The 18498-nt window shown below is 30.5% G+C and overlaps 1 protein-coding gene across 2 annotated transcripts; it reads left to right on the forward strand.

The window, feature by feature from the left end:
* Positions 1 to 334: 334 nt before the first annotated feature.
* LOC132940870 (attractin-like protein 1) lies at positions 335 to 17898 on the forward strand. Of its 2 annotated transcripts, none has more exons than XM_061008668.1 (23): positions 335 to 540; positions 608 to 953; positions 3577 to 3780; positions 6690 to 6818; positions 6998 to 7194; positions 7256 to 7429; positions 7502 to 7581; positions 7656 to 7986; positions 8081 to 8264; positions 8482 to 8796; positions 8883 to 9044; positions 9150 to 9336; positions 10762 to 10932; positions 11004 to 11187; positions 11433 to 11600; positions 12076 to 12219; positions 12322 to 12471; positions 12583 to 12747; positions 13103 to 13319; positions 13397 to 13475; positions 13689 to 13835; positions 13913 to 14027; positions 14903 to 17898. In XM_061008668.1, the coding sequence occupies exons 2-23, from the start codon at positions 682 to 684 to the stop codon at positions 15061 to 15063; spliced, it is 3936 nt and encodes a 1311-aa protein (XP_060864651.1). In that variant the 5' UTR covers positions 335 to 540; positions 608 to 681; the 3' UTR covers positions 15064 to 17898. The 2 variants fall into 2 exon arrangements, with proteins under 2 accessions (XP_060864651.1, XP_060864650.1); XM_061008667.1 differs by having other exon boundaries at positions 335 to 520.
* Positions 17899 to 18498: the final 600 nt, after the last annotated feature.

An 18498-nucleotide genomic window follows, 5' to 3' on the forward strand; every position in this document is an offset into this window, starting at 1 on the left:
ATAACATTGAATTCAAATTTAACACCATCCATTACAGTGACCTACTTGTAACCTACTGTACAGCAGAGCGACATCTACTTACCCACTTTTTTTTTTATATGTATTTTATATTTCCGTAAATTATTCTGGAACTACTAACTACAAAATAGTAAAATACCATAATACCAAATACAAATGCATAGTAATTTAGATCCTGAGACCACTAGTCCTCCCATGGTCAACTAGTTCCTCGTGGTTATTTAGATCCACTGATAACTAGATCCTTGTTCGTTTTGGTATCATTTAGATCTTGGGGATCTAGTTAACCGGGGGTCTAGGTGGCCGTTCAGCGTTTCCAGTACTGACTACGGTCGTTGTCCATAATAATATTATCTTAATTCATATTTCATGGTGACGAGTGACCACTATGTTTTCTGCTTGCGTGTGCGAGTGCAACGTAGATAACGAGCTGACATGATTAGAGAGTGACAGAATGAGATAACGTCGATCTCCTTAAGATTCGGGACACTAACAAAAAAAAGTAAACAATAATAATAATAAGTAATAACTAATAAGTAATAAGTAATATTAGTATTAACTATTAACTATAATAATTATTATTAAAAAGGAAAAGGAGAGACTCGATCTCGCCGTCGTCCAACTTTCGGTATTTTGGTCAGACGACCACGATTGCCGCACATCATGAAACATGCCTTGTTCGACATGTTTCTGTTCCTGTTTAAGTCCAAATATCGACGGAAACGGATTGCCCCAACAATGACCGCTAAGGTGGCTACCAATTTCGCTCCGCTGCTGCTGCTGGTAATCGTTTTTGGTTTAGCATCCTTGGCACAATGCTCATTGGACCGGTGCAAAGACGTCGAGTGCGGCAATGGCATCTGCTTGAATGGAACATGCGTGTGCAATGACGGATGGCAAGGCCCTCAGTGCCAGTATTGTGGTGGAAAAGTCAAGTGAGTTACCGCCCCAGATAAAGTACTAGTACCATAGTTTCTGTGTTGTGACTCAGTGAAGAAGTCTAGTTCACTTATGAATTTGTCTCTGTAATGTGGGTCAACCAGTTAGCATGTCGCTCAATGAATTTATTGGTTGTATCACTTGTATTACATCTCCATGACTATCAGTTTCATATGTGTATTTAAAATCTACATTATATTTTGTACCTATGGCCTAGTTTTTGACATCGGAAAGAATTTGTAAACATACTTAATAGTAGGTAATACTAACTAAAAATGTAGAGTTTATTGAGTTAATTAGTTCATTTTATTATGTCTGTTTTCAATTATAGCTTCAGGGTGGATATAGGTACTTTCTTAACTCAATATTTGTCAGTATTGAATAATACTAAATGCACATAAATTGCATGAAATGCAGAATAAATATCCACTGGAACAAACTCACTTTTATACTATTATTTTAACAAATTGCTTGAGAAATGAAGATTTTATTATAAAATTAAATTTTAATACATCTATAACAATAACCTACTCAATGACGAGAGACACTAACAACCTGGTATACAGTGGTTTTATCTAGCCAAAACTCTAAAATATAAATTAAGTTAACTGTACTTTGTTGTTATCAAAGTTGAGTACTAAAATACAATTTATTGAAAGGCATATCCATTCAAATGGGTATTTCAATATTTAAAATATGTACTACCACACTAGTATACACTTGGTCATTGAGGTTCTAGTACTTCTGAAGTTCAAAATTGTTCTATGTTACAGTATAACCAACAACATATTTAATTATAAAATATTATATTAACTATAATAAAATAATTATAAGGCAATCACATGGACTTTTATTACCATAGGTAGAGGCCAGACTAATATTCTCTTAAAAAGTTGAAAATATTCTTCCAATATTCTTTAAAAATTATAATAAAATATGCAATAAATATGCTTTTATATAAATATATTCTCTTAAATTAAAAATATGCTTTTATATGCTAAAGAATAAGAATAATAAAGTACATAATACAGTGGCGCCGAAGTACAAAATTAAATGTATGGCAAGGATCTCCGACAACCACCCACCCCACCCCACATAACCCACTAAGAAAATTTGAAACCCCCTCACAGTCTCACAAACAATTTGCCATCCACTTTTGTTTTATTTTTGATCAGATTTCTCTTCTTTTTTTCAACCAATACGTATGTAATAATATTAAAATAATAATTAATTACCTGCAACGGCTGCAACAATAGTACAAAATACAAAAATATAAACAAAATGCAACCTTTTACATTATATTATAATAGTATACAATACTAATATTGTTATTACTCTCAATGGGCAATATTACTTAATAATTTGTGATCCTATTCCTATAAATTTTCATAATTTTATCCTCCTATAACCCCCCCCCCCCCCCCCCCTAGCTAAATGTTTATATGTATGGCAGCTGCCATACATAAACATGGACTTCGGCGCCACTGACATAATACAAAAAATACTAATATAAATAGGTATATAGCTAAGAAAAAATAATAAGTACTGCTTATAAAAAACTAACTTATAGAGATAATATTTTATTTATTTAATTAAATTAGATTAATGATGTACTTTTAATTAACACAGTTTTCATCGTTATCTATGGACTGTTAAATGAATTTATGGGTTATAAGTTATAACTTATAATTATCGTATAGATGTTGGTATATAAATATTTAATACATATATATATATATCACTATTATTGGGCATATAATTCATATTATTTACGCCACTGCGACACAAAATATCAAAAATCCATACAATTAATCAATATATTCTCTAATATTCTTTATTATACAAAATATTCTTTTATCTTAAAATATTTTCAAATATGCAAAAAAAACTTTTTATATTAATTTACATGTTCGTGATTTGTAAAGATTTCAAACCCCCGTATGACTACAATACTGTGTGGACTCAAAAAAAATATGCAAAATAATATAATTCTAGCTTCTAGGCTATTTTCGGGGTTTTTTTCCATGGTCATTTATTTAAAACTGCCAAATTGTATTTACTATAATATTTTCTTTATCAAATAAAGATTGCAGACCCAAATGAGTCAAGGTTCATTAGCCATTGGCATCACATATGGAGAATTTCATATGGCTTAATTCAATATTCAACCTTATCTCAACTCGTATTTTAACTTGGAATATCCATCTTTTTAAAAATCAATAACCTGTTAAACTTCCTCCACTACCATAATGTATCAGTTTGGTAACAGTCGACAAAGCATTAAGTTTACCCTTGTATGGAAAATGCAGCATTATAATTTATAACCAATTTTATATAAAATTATACAATTTACCACTCGAATTTTAAACTATTTATACTAGTGTCGTCTATTAGCTATTATAAATATCTTCTAATAAATAATATTGTTTAGAACTAGTTAAAATTTTTTGAAAGAAATATTCATTATACAGTGAATAAACACTGAATAATGTTTAGTTTAAATCTTTGAAAGTTGAATTCCATTTGAGATTTTTATTTCAATATTATTTAATTCAATATTATATAATACGTGGTTTTATAATATAATATGTGTTATTATCAAGTTAAATTTCATTCTAGATTAAATGGAACTTCTGGTTTCATTTCTGATGGCATTGGTAACTACTCGCTGGATGTGAAGTGTAGTTGGCTTATAGAAGCAGGAAATTCCACTAATTCCACGATCAGATTGCATTTTGAAGAATTCATTACGGAATGCGGTTGGGATCATTTATATATATATGATGGAGACAGTGTTCATTCTCCACTACTTGGTGTTTATAGGCATGTATTATTTTGCAGTTAAAAAAAATCTATTTACAGAAGAAATCACTACAATGAGCGTCTGTTAGAACATTCAAATGCTAGATCCTGACACAAGTCCATATAGATTGTACATAAGTATATTTGTCTACAACAATTATGGTTAGAATTAGATATCATCTAACGTGAGAAAAACACAGAGCATGTTATTCTGTAGATATGAATGTAACTATGTAAATGCCACGTCCAATTAATGTAATCGTATTTTTCATGAAATGTATATCCATTTCATGAACTACGATCATATTGTGTAAGTTAAATTTAAGTTCACAAAAAGGAAAATCATATTTTACACTGTAATATTTTTAATTAATTACATCAATTGGTAACTTTTCGTGAAATCAAAATAATAATATTGACACGATTACATGAATCTAATATTCTTAAATTGTTGTCATTAATATAACATGTTTTATACTAAACTCTGATTTGTTTTCAAAAAAATACTACCAGTTTAAAATAAGTTAAATTTTTAAACTACTATATTATATATTTATTATTACTTGTATTACAATGATTTATTTATTTTTATTTATTCATTTTAATTATAAATGCCTAAGAGCATAGAGTACATAATAAGTAGAACATTATTTATTATTATAATATATGTATTAATACTTATTATTACAAATATTATTAGCGTTATGGCAATGACTGTTATACATAACAGAAGCTGACATGGCTAAAATTAAAATAATTAGATTTGTGTGATCTTGTCAATGTTATTATTTTGATTTCACAAAACTTACCTATTGATGTAATTAATTAAAAATATTACACAAAGTGTAAAATAAGATATTTTCATTTCATGAAATGGATATAATATATGTCCATTTCATGAACTAAAATTTGACTTACATGATATGATGGTAGCAGGGCTTCGAACATTTATGCTATTTCGGTTTCGGTTCTGGTACCGGTAAATACTGGTATTTATAGGTATATTATTTTTCAAAAAGTAAAAAAAGAACAAGTTTAAACTTCATACATATATTATCTAAAATGATAGTAGTCTTATTGGATTAAAGGGATTAGTAGGTAAGTTAACTATAATTTTGTTTTAAAAAAATCCAAAACAAATTTTAAAAAATAGGGTTGGCTCATGTTGTAAAAAGTAGAAGTCAGTGCATCGTATAATTTGATACAATCAAACACTCAAATACTCAATGGTTTCTATAAAAAGTAGTTTTATTTAAATAATTGCCTAGAATTGTGTATGATGTGCACGTGGCCAACACTTGAGAATGGAACTCTGCCTCGGTATATTATCTTAAATTATAGGTTCTTGTAAATTAATTTTGATATATAGGTAATTTGTACAAGGTACATAATTTTCAATTGAAAAGAGTATTAAAAAGCATTGTCATTGTTCAATAGATTCCAATTTATACAGCCCTTAGATCCTTGACTAATTTACTCTGTAGCTGTGGCCTGTGAATCTGTGACCTTGTGAGTTGTAAAGTTCAGCTTGAACTACTGACATTTATACCAGAAATTGTACAATAGGCATATAAAGATTTTTTTCTATAAAAATCATATTTTGTGTGAAAAGGTACTTAATTTACTTAACTGATGGTTTTTAGTATAAATTAAAATATGAAAATTACTTTTCTACTAAAAGTTATTTTGATTAATTGACTTTTTCTTATTTCAAGTTTTGGGTTTCAAAATCTGAATTCATTTTTGATAATTTTTGGTCTAATTTAATATGAGACCATAATATATAATATAATAAGAGTCTGAAATATAATTTATTTTACTTTTAAATTTTAATCTAGAATAGACACTAAAAAATAGTATTTTTGGTGGTTTAAAAGACCAAATGTATAGTTTATTTTTCATGTAAAATTTAATGCAATAAAAAATTTAAATAACCATATGAACAATTTTATTATATTTTGTATTTAAAAAACAGGTTGACTAATCAGTATACATTTACAACCAAATTTTATGAATCAACTATTTTTATTTTAAATGTATTACCTACCTAAATATATCAAATAATTAAATAAAACCAGAACCGAAAAAAACCGAAAAATTCCCTTCCGACAAATATCGATTCCGGTTTAAGTTCCTAAGAAAATCAAAAAAAGGGTTTCGGTAAGGTTCTGATTTCAATATTTTCAATAGGTTCTGGTTAAAATACCGGTATTTTTAATTTCGGTTCCAAGCCCTGGATGGTAGTTTATTTTATGAAAAATACGATTATACTAAGTGGATGCAACATAAATATAATATATTATATACATTATTACATTAATCACATACATATTATACTGAATGTGTACCTTTATAAAAACCAGTGGCACAACTAGCCCAAACATTTGAATAATAATATGTAATGTCCGTATACAATTTTACCCAATTACCGACAGTACAAAATAATATTATGTAATAATATGTAACTTTTTCATTTGGTGTTAAATTATTGACAACCCTTATTAAAATGTTGCGAACCCCAGATTGCGCACCACTGATTTATATTATATGAATTCAAAGATTAATCTATCTTAAGGGGGCTATGAGTAGTTTAGTCAGCCCCCCCTACTATTTGTGCTTATGATATAAACATGTTTATATGAGTTCCGGTGTTTTAAAGTATACATTGATTATAACGTATAAGTATTGTTAGTAACGTGAAAACTTCCAATCATATTGTGTCGTTAGTTTAGTTACAGTTTTTCAATAAGCACAAAAATCTTTCTTTTTTTTTTGGTATTTTTAATTTTTCCACTTATTTACAGTGAACACTCATTTTAACCATATACAACAAGATACAGTTTCTGACCCTTGGGACTCATTACGGATTTCTACTGTACTAAAACAATGATTTAAAAATAATAAAATGTAATTATAATGTATATTTTCAGTGGTCTTATGTACTCAAAAGATTACTCTCTGCAGAGTGTACCAGAAATAGTTGCCCATTCCGGATTTGCTCTATTACATTTTTATAGCGATATAGCTTATAATTTGTCTGGTTTTAATATTTCTTACAGGTATGTTAAATTTATCTTAGAGTCATTGTATGTAACAAAAGTTTATATATAATAACATTTTTATATGAAAAAATTTTAAAATTAAATTCAGTATTGAAGTTTATGTATTAAAGATACTATCTTTGTAAATTTAGAATTTAATTAGATAAGACTAAAAACTAATGTATAAAATATTTCAGTTTAAACACATGTCCAAGTACAACTTCCTCTAAAGAATGTTCAGGACATGGTGTTTGTGTAGACTCTGTATGCACTTGTGATGCCCAATTTATTGGAGAAGCATGCCACATTCCGATTTGTCCAAACAAGTGCACAGCCAGTAATGGGGTGTGTGATAAGGAACAACATCGCTGTGTCTGCAATCCAAAGTATAAAGGTAAATAAATTATTTAGATTTGTATTTAATTCTATATTACTAATTGTGTGCTTTTTTATAGGTGATGACTGTAGCCAAGTAGCTGAACACGGTTACTGGGAATTATTGAAGACAAGCGATTTTGTTCCCCAAGGATCTGCATCTCATACAGCAGTTGTATGGCAAGACTCTATGTATATTGTTGGGGGAGAGTCTTTTAAAAAAGGACATATGTTATATGTTTATGATTTCAATGGTAAGTTTCTAAATTACTTATATACATTAAATAATGAAATACAATATTTATTTTTACTTTATTTTATGTTAGGTCATGTATGGGAAACACCTCATGTAATAAGCAAAACAGCACCAACCATACGATATGGACATTCGTCTGTGCTGTTTGGTGTATGTATATCTAAACAATATTATAGTTTTATTTAATAGTGTTAAATATTATGCAAAATTACAATTGTTTGTAGGACAAGATATATGTTTATGGAGGAGTAAAAGAAGATGGAATTGTGTGTAATGAATTGTGGGCTTATGACATAAGTGCCAAGTCCTGGGAAAATGTCACAGTCAATACTGGTTCATGTGAACGTAACCTTATGAACATTGGTTTCACAAATCAAGCCTTGTGTGGACCATTGCGTAGTGCTGGACACACAGCAACATTGGTACCGCCTTCGTTTATATCACAATCTACTTCGTCTGGATCTGGCTCTAGATATGTGACAGAACGCATGATTATTATTTTTGGACATTCTCCTACTTATGGTTTTATGAATTTTGTTCAAGAATATTATTTTGGTAAGTCATTAATAAATATAATCATTTAATAGTGATAAAATTATTTTATCTGTTGATTTGATTAAATACAAATCAATAATAATATTTTTTATAGGCACTAGAGAATGGGCAGTTGTAAAAACTAAAGGTTATCCAGTAAAGGGTGGATACGGGCACAGTGCTGCTTGGGATCCTGTGACAGAACGTATTCTTGTATATGGTGGCTATGTGTCAATGAGTCCTTTGCAATCGGCTTTATCTTCAAAACTGTATGCATATGATCCTTACTCACATACATGGTAATTAATATTATTGATTATACTTTTTCTTTTCTTTATATACTTATACTTAAGGAACTACAGAGATAAATTAAAAATAACATGTCAAAAGTAAATAGACATGATTTATAGTAACTACATAGGTTTCTTGTAACTTTTAAGCAAATAGGCATCCTTGAAAGAGTGATTACAGTAAAATAAATAAAAATAATTATAATGTATATGTCTTTCTCTACAGGTATTTAATGAGTGATGGTCCAAGTGGTAGGTTCTTACATAGTGGTTCTATGTTGAGTCCTACTGGAGGTTTAATGTTGATTTACGGTGGAAACATACACAACGATACTGGAGTAAATTTAGTTTCATCTGGAGGTCAGTGTTACACTGCACAGCCATTACTTTATGATACCTATTGTGACTCTTGGACACAAATGGCATTGCCCTCAAATCTATTCACCAGTCTCATGCGATTTGGACATTCTGCAATAACATTTGAAAAATCTATGTATCTTTACGGTGGTTTCAATGGCCAAATGCTCAATGATATTCTCAAGTAAGAAAAATCAAACTGTTTATCATTTTTAGTGCTTTTACATTGACATTTTTACTGATGATACATACAACTTTTATTTTATTTAGATTTTCTCCTGGGAATTGTTCATCAAATAATATGATAACTAATTGTTTGAATAGTCGTCATTTTGGTGTTAAATGTGTCTGGGATAACGAAAAAGCCATTTGTTTACCATTTTCAGAAATCCCAGCTATTCCACCCAGTATAGATTTTGAATCAACTTACAGGTAATATCAATTTAATCTTTAATAAAACATTGATAAATATATTCTTTCTTAACCATTTAACAATGTAAATATTACAATTTTTGATCCATAAAATAAAAAATATAGCCGTTGTCCTGAAGAAAGTAAGTCTCAAGTCACGGGAATTATCGATCAGTGCAAGCGGCAAACTACATGTGAATCATGCGTTCATACTCATCGGTGTGGTTGGTGCCCTTTATCAAATTCCTGTGTACATGATATAGAACAATGTACTACAATGAATAGAGATGATATTCCGTATCGTAGTGAACGTGTAAGTATTGTAGCTTGATGGCAGAGCGATTTCATGTATACTTAATAGTGAATACTTATATTTAAACGGGCGTAGTTCTAGATCTCTGAAATAGGCGAGTGGCTAATTTTTTTAAGAAAAAATACAAGCATACAATTTTAGTACATAATAGATTATATACAGGTTATTCACCAAGCACTCTGGCCTCCTATTTTTCTTCAATAATGCCGTTGTTAAAAATCTTGTTTTTGGAATTTTTAAATATATTTAGACCATATTTCAAACTCTTTAGATGTTTTGTACTTCTTATGGAGTGTCCTGTAGTGATCCAAATATCTACTTTTTAGATAGGACCCCCCCACCCTTTTACTGTAAATTAATTTATGAATAACTTGTCTGTAAAAGTTGACAAATAAAATTCAAATGAGTAGTTTTTCACTTATTAAAATGTTTATACTAATAAAGTCCTTAAAAATGGTATTACAAAGATTTAAACTATGCTTAATAGATTATACTTGGACAATTTTTACTAATTAAGGATGATAAATGTACAGTGGAAAGGGGGTTGAAAAACGGAGTTTGTATCTTCACAAGACATTCCTTGAGTAGTACAAGAAATCTCAAGAATTTGAAAAATGGTCTTTAAATATATTTAAAAATTCCAAAAATAAGATTTTGAATAACCATGTACCATACTTGGAGAATCACATTGTGTAACACTAGATATGAATTAATAACAATGGTACTTAAGTGTTATCTCGACTACCACATTTATTACATAACTAAGTATTTATTTGTATTATATTGTTGACATTCAGTTATTACATTTAAGATGGTAATAAAACAGGTAAAATAATGTATAAGTTTAAAAACATTTTAAAAATTCAAACAAAATAAATAATTTAAATCAAAAAATTACATTAATAATTTGTTAGTATGTTTTAATATCCATTCGAATTTTATAAAATGGATTGTTTGCAAAGTTTCACTACTTTCACTACTAAGGCGTTTGATTTTATGGGTGTGTGTGCTCCAGTGGTTGGATTTAATTTTATTTATGTCCAAATACATACCGACATAAATAGTTAATAGTCTGATGGCAAAATACGTGATAGTAAATTGTACATAGAAAAAAAAAATTTATTGTGTATTGCGAAGATATAGATTAACACATGGGAATTTAAATTTATAAATAGATTCCTATACGGAGGTTGTCGAGATAATGTGGATAGTTCGAACAGGTAGTCTTAGAAAAATTTGGGTTGTCGAGATAACCAGGAAGTACCATAATAATATTTAATTACATTTTAAATTTATGGATTTTAAGACATGAATTATTTATTATACATATAAATGTCAAATACATACAATTTCTAAAAGTGGGGACATCCTGGATTTGCGCCCATATCAAAATGTCTAATATAAATGATGATTTCGCTTTTGTAGCCAATAACATCTGGTTATCAATGTACTAATGAAAATGCTGATCATATGCGTTGTAACCATCTTCACTCTTGTCAATATTGTGTTACACATACTGGATGTCATTGGAATTCCAAGATTGAAGTTCCTATATGTGTACCAATCACAAACAAATCCATGATTCAAGATTTTACAGTTAGTTTTGTCTCCAAAGTCTATGATTGTTTTATAAATACAATTTTATAAGCTCCATATTTTTTACACAGTCACCAGATGTATGTGAAAGTGTTTGTGATCATTATACTGAATGTACCAATTGTACAAAAGATGAATGCATTTGGTGTCAAAATAATGAACGATGCATTGACAAAAATGCGTACACATCTTCATTTCCATACGGTCAGTGCAGAGAATGGACAACAGATGAGCACCGTTGTAGAACTTCACCAGGTGAGTAATTTCTAATTTATTTTTATTTTTATATTTTGCTAATGCTGATAAGTGATGACAACATTTCCTGATAATATTGTATGTTTAATGTTTTGATATTTTAATGCTTATTATTATTCTTTATAATTTTTTACTTGAAATGTAAACTCAAAAATATTAATTTGGTACAAAACTATTTTTATTATTATACACTTTAGTTTAAAATAGAACTTCTATTTTTATTTTAAATTACCAAATGTTTTCAGGTAATTCACAATGCAATTACTATAGGACTTGCACTGACTGTCGAGATGATCCAGAGTGTGGTTGGTGTGATGACGGGTCGGGCACTGGGTTAGGTTCATGCATGGCAGGTGGCAATACGCCACCACAATCATGTTCTCAAAATAAATGGTACTTCACTCACTGCCCAAGTTAGTATATAAAATTAAGCATTAATTGGTATTTAATAAAATAAGTGTTCCACAAGATTTTGCACAGAATTTTTAATTTATTTGATCATAGTATTTATATACTCTGTCCCACGTGAGAATAATCACTTTTTGTGCATCATAAATGATTTGATTGGTGCGTCGTGAACCACATGATCACGCTAACACCGGGTAGTTGGTGGACCGATTATTCTCTTGTGGAACGGAGTATAGTATCAGACATAAACTATTTCAAAATGTATGTGAAAGTACAGTAGACAGTAGTCAAAAATGAATTAAATTTTTTAAGAACAATCGGATTCTTAAGAATAGTCAAATTTATAATATAGTTTTTTTTTTTCACAATATTGTTTAATTATTTCTAAGGCTTTAAATGGACATTATTAGAATTTTTACTTTTTTTTTACTTCCTATGGTTTTATACATACTAATGCAATGTTATTTACTATTTACACAGCTTGCCAGTGCAATGGCCACAGCACTTGTATGAACAATACTGATGTGTGTATACACCCCTGTTCAAATAACACCGAAGGTCAAAACTGTGAGACGTGTATTAAAGGATTCTATGGGAACCCAGTCAATGGTGGTGAATGTAAAGGTAATTGTTTTATTTAGGGAATTAATCATTATTATAATTATTATTATTGCACTAGGGACCAGTAAAAATAATTAAATTATTCATACAAATTTAATTTTATAGAGTGTCGGTGTAACAATCAAGGTAACCATTGTAATCAGGAGAATGGAAAATGCTATTGTACTACAAAAGGGATAATCGGAGATAACTGTGAAAAATGTGACACAAATAACCATTATCTTGGAGATCCATCTAATCACGGTTCCTGTTTTTGTAAGTAAATTGTCTAGTTTTGCTTAGGATTAGAACAAATATCAATATAATGTATACATTTATGCTCCATTCATCTACTATTTCAAGCATTATAACATTTTATTTTTTTAGATGATCTGACCATTGACTATCAATTCACGTTCAACTTGTCGAAAAAAGATGATCTGAGGTTCACACAAATCAATTTTCAAAATTCGCCTTCAAAGTCTGATGTTGATGCCGACTTTAGCATCACCTGTTCGGTGATGGCCAAGATGAACATCACTGTCAGACCTGGTATGTTTCAGTAAAAAAATAAAAAAATATATATGTATTTATATTTTTGAATCAAATGGTGCAGTGTATTCATTGGCAGCAACATCAAAACTCAATTGGCCTGTGCCCCTTCATTTCTACAATAAAATATGTTAAAAATTAATAGCTCTTTCTCATTTTCTCATTTTCTTCCATAATACGTGTTTATACCGTAATAAATATGGACCCAACTTGTACTATTTTTCTTTAGCTGACACATAACACATTTTAGATTCCACTCAAACTTATTTAAGGGGGTTTTCTTAAGAAAAGAAATCTACAGTATAAAAATTAATCAACTTGTAAGTTTAATTTTTATAATATTTCACATTTATAGCTTCCGGACCAGAAAAGATGCTACTACCATTACAGAATTGCACAAACTTTAGAACTAAGTTTTTGAAATCAGAATACATGTTTGGCACCGGTGACAACATGTCGCTGACAACATTCTATGTTTACGTTTACGATTTTAAACCTCCACTCTGGATACAGATATCGTTTTCTCAGTATCCAAAATTAAATCTCCAACAGTTTTTCATCACATTCTCTTCGTACGTATAATTTTACCGCAGCAGGTTCAGCAGGTTCTGTATTGTCATTACCTCGGATTTTTGTTATAACGTTGCAGATGTTTCTTGCTATTGCTGTTGGTGGCCGCCATATTGTGGAAACTCAAACAGAAATATGACATGTATCGCAGGAGACAGGTAGGTCTTGTCGTTTATGTGTAAATAATAAATATTTGTTCATATTGTCTCTAACTTTGGCCCATTGCCAAAAAATCAATTTTACTGGTAATCCGTTTAAATCTAAAAAAATAGCCAACACGTTTTAACACTGCAATGTTATGTAGCCGAGCATGTATACAAATGCATGACAATTATAATAATATCATATTATTCTGTTCATTTTGCGCGTAGAGAATGTTCGTGGAAATGGAACAGATGGCCAGCAGACCGTTTTCGGTGGTCGAGGTGGAAATAGAAAAACGCAATGCCATTCATGGTAACCAAATACCATCGATACCGACCATTTCTGTTTCGAGCAATTTGAGAAAACGCAAAATCGTAAGTGATATTAATAACTATTATTAAACAGTAATATGACATTAGGTGTGCTTAAAAATATATGCTTTGTTATGCAGGACGTACCAAATCCAGTGGCCTTGGAACCTTGTGCTGGCAATCGAGCAGCCGTGTTGACATTGCTTGTCAGACAGCCGACGGGTAACGATAGATTCACACCACACGGATATTCGGGTATGTCAAATATATTAAATGCCTATTATCTATTTAGATATCAGAATGGTTCATTTGAACTAACTCAAGGACTAAGGAGGTTTTCCACAACTTGAGGCTCGTAGTTTGGAGTTGTAACTCATGATTGTACAGAGCGTCAGAGTGGCGATAATAAGTAATACTAATATTCTGTGTAGTGTGTAATCAGAATTGCTCGGCTTGGCTCGTCCTTAAATTAATTTTTCAGTAAATTAAAATGAAAATTTCAGAAACCCGCTGAAATCATTGCCGCAACCATAGAACGAAATGTATTATAAATTGATGAGATACTGACGAGCCTTACCACAGCCAGCGCTTGTACACACCAACTGTCTTTTAATCTTTAAAACTGACTAGTGACTACCGGAACCACAAACCTCGAGCTGTGGGAAGCTGGCTTTAAATGTCTAGAAATGCTTTGTATTTTCTTAAGGCAGTTTCCTACGCCACAAACCCCACCATTCCCAAGGCGTGTCTATGATAAGCCTACCGTACTCTCGAGCCCTGAGGAGTAACATTTCAGGGAAAGTGACGAAGCCAGGAGGGAGAATTTAGGTGTTTAATCCTCCCCCCCCCACTCCCATTGCCTTTCCTGCCCGAATAAATGTATTATTAGTATACAAAAACTGTAAAAAAACTTAGTTTGATTTATACGCCTCCCTCCTGTTCATAATCCTGGCTACGCCACTATTGAGGGATATCATCTTTATCTCCCAGTCCAACAACTGCGGCAGTTAATATAATATAATAATAAGTTGTTTGTTTTTCTCAATTTTTTACAAACTAGTTTGCAAATGTATGCACCTACTACTACTAAAGTTAATACTTCTGTCGCATTTTTTTGTTATTCAACTCAGGTCTGGCGATAGCGTCAGCTCTGGTGGTGGTCGGCAATGTTCAACATTCCAAGACCAACGGAATCGACAACAGCAGTTCTCCGCTGCCGGGCAAAGAAGACGTCCACTGGACCGGTAGGGGTTTGAAAGCCAGTCAGCATCCCAGCGAAGCGCGAATTTAAAATAATGACGACGACACTCACAATCTCTCTTCTCTTCACCAGCTTCGTTGGCGGTTCTTTCGTGCTGCAGCATAACATATAGTAATATTATAATCGTATAAAAAAATACCTACACCTAAATATATATATATATATTTATATATATCCACTGTGTGTATAGTCGAACCAGATAAGACTGATGAGATCGTATATATTATTATAATATACGTTTATACGGTGCATTTATGTAATACTTTACTACTATATTTAATATAAATACAATTAATGTACTACTATTACTACTACTACTACTACTACTACTACTACTAAACTATCCGTAGGTTTCTGAATTAATCTGTTGGTCGTCAGATTGGTTTATTAACGACAAAACATAGGTACGATGGAATATAATAGTATTATACACACGCTAGGCCTGTATTTTTTTTACTGCTGCGCCAGCAAGTGTTGTAACATTTTTATTGTATAGACGCCGCGCACAGGCCATTTCTTTTTAATCTCATATAGGCAGTGGCGCAACTAGGGGGTGCTTAGCCCCCTTAAAATTATCCCTTATTGATTTAGATATAAGCCCCAATGGGTTATTTTAAATTAATAGTTTTGTTAGGTGAGCCTACCCCCCCCCCCCCCTACCAGAATTTTAACCCAAGTTTTGCGCCAATGCATATGGACACGATACTTAGAATCTCATCTTGATCCGTGTACTTTCATTCCACAAAAATCTCAAATCTGTGTCTTATTCACCAATTGATAAACACGCCATATGTTACAATGTGTCAATGGATATCCCTCCTGATTGACTTCTCCCCCCCCCTCATCAATCACCCATGATTTATAGTTTAATTTTTTACTTGCTTACCAATGCCTGCCTTCGCCATGTATACACACTCGTTCAGAGTGCAATAGTTCTCTTCTCAGACACGCGCTGCCACACATTCCTAATTCCTATATAATAATATATTATACCATCGGTCTCTAATGTCGAGAGACGGTTTGGGTGTACCTAGTACACCGTACTGCCGCGTAGGTAGAATATATAATATTTTGCATGTCGCATGTCGTTTGTGATTATTATATTTATAAAATATTTATACATACCTCTACGTCTTACGATATTATAATTATTTAATATATTATTTATTATTGTGTACAACTGCTGTGACACCCATATAAAATTATTATTATTGTTGTTACTTGTTGTACGATAGACAGTATTTCTTTGCAATACCCATGTACGGACGGTTCGAAATGTCGCCTCTTCTCGTCCATTCCGTGGCACATGTCGCCAGCCCTCAAATAGTCAAATCGCTTAATCCCTCGAAAGTGAAACATCTCGTTGCTATCGCGAACAGTAATAAAAGATACTACGGCAGCGGATCCAACATAGCCCTGCAATTTCTCCATCCATCAATCGCATACGATCCAAGAGCGTCCGTATTAGTCAACTAAATTAGGTAGTCGTTTCCATATTTTCGTATCCCCATTTCCCATTATGAATTTGTCGGATTGCGTTATCGCAACATATTTTACTTGTACTATAATATTATTGATACTACATTATAGGCATGACATGAAGTTTCTCGGTTCGGTTTTCATTATTCTTTTCGGGTGGTTTTTTGTTTCGATCTTCTACGCTTACATTGCCTACATAATTATGATAATAATATATTTAGGTCCGTAATTCGAAACGGGGCCAAATTCTAAATCGTTCGTCTAACGGGTGTCCGGCATGACACGACGATGACACGCGTATTCGGTAAAACTCTTTTTCTCATTATAATAATATACTGTAGTAATACTGTGCTATGATACATTTTATAAGAATTATTTATTATTATAAATTATACATTATTAATTATTATGTGTTCTGATAAAAAGAAACGTATTATTTATAAAAAATATTTTCTGTGATTTTAGATTTGCTTGCTCGATTGTGAGTGGTTTTTCTTTATATAGTGTTAACTACTTTATGATTTTGTATGTACATATATTATACATATTATACGAATGGTAAAATTCTCCAAATAACACTGCTAAGTGCTAATTATTATTAATTAATACAGTTATATAAATTTTTTTTTTTTTATTATTATAATTTTAGTATATCATATATTATTAGTTTATAAATATTTTTTTTTAAAACGTCCATTTTTTTTATATTTTCATTATCATATATTTTTTGTTAAGAAAACTATTAAACTATACTTGTTTTGTCATTAGCAGGGGCCCCTGCAGAGAGTGGCCAGTGGGTGCCATTGTACCTACTGGAATTTTTTTAATGAATAAAAAAATCAGTGAATAATAATGTAAATATGTGACTACTGACTACCTATGTATGTATAAGATAAATTTAATTTTGCACTCACTGAGCTGATTTTCTGCGGGCGCCCCTGGTCATTAGTCATGTTATTTAATATCCTAGTTTATTTTGTATAAAAGAAAGAAAACAGGACACAGAGTATATGGCTTAAATTATAATATGATGCATCTATTGTACCTACTTATAAAAATATAATTATCATAAATTTAATGCGAGAAAATAATATTAGCTTTTGAGAATATTATTGTTTCAAAAAAACTTGTATATTTGATATTTCATCTAAATCAATTCAATAATTACTATTTACATAATAAATGCATTATTCAACTATAAACGCTATTGGGAATGTTAAATATTATGTTAAATGATGTTATTAAAAATGGTTATACTGTTATAAAAATAAAATAAATATGTGCATATTTAGTACCTTTTGTTATAAGTCATACATTTTTAAAGTTATTAAATGTATATAACACAAGAATTTTTAATTCTAGTTAAATATAAATATACAATTTACAATCAACTAAAAAATGTTGTTCTACTTTTGACTGTAAATCCTAACGAACAAATTTAACCTATATTAAGCCTTATGAATATTTATTTGAAAGTATTTTCATACAAAATCGTTCAGTTGATCTAACAATATGTATGTTATGGTGAATTGTGAATTCAAAAAATATTATGTGTTCTGGGCACATTAAATAATACAATAGAACATTTTAATAATACTATAATAGCTAAATATAACTATTAAAAGCACTGTTAAAAAATTGTTGTGTTTTTAATAAAATAAATGAAAATAAAACTATCATAAATGTAGGATGCTATAACTAATCTTGAAAGAATTAACCTGTTGAGTCTAGCCTGCAAGCAATACTTGTTAAATTATTTTTTTGTAACTATTAATTATGTACCATATATCCATGTCCAATGTCCACCATATAATATATATATTGACCTACAGACTATTCTCACATTGTCAATTAATCTTAGTAAATCACGATCATTATATCAAAAGTAATTGCAAATACAATTATTATAAAAAGCAATAGCCTATACGATATAATAAATCAGCCTACTCGCATTTATGTATTACTACATTATTTTATGAATCAATT

This window comes from Metopolophium dirhodum, chromosome 3 (assembly GCF_019925205.1).
Source record: "Metopolophium dirhodum isolate CAU chromosome 3, ASM1992520v1, whole genome shotgun sequence".
NCBI lineage: Eukaryota > Metazoa > Arthropoda > Insecta > Hemiptera > Aphididae > Metopolophium > Metopolophium dirhodum.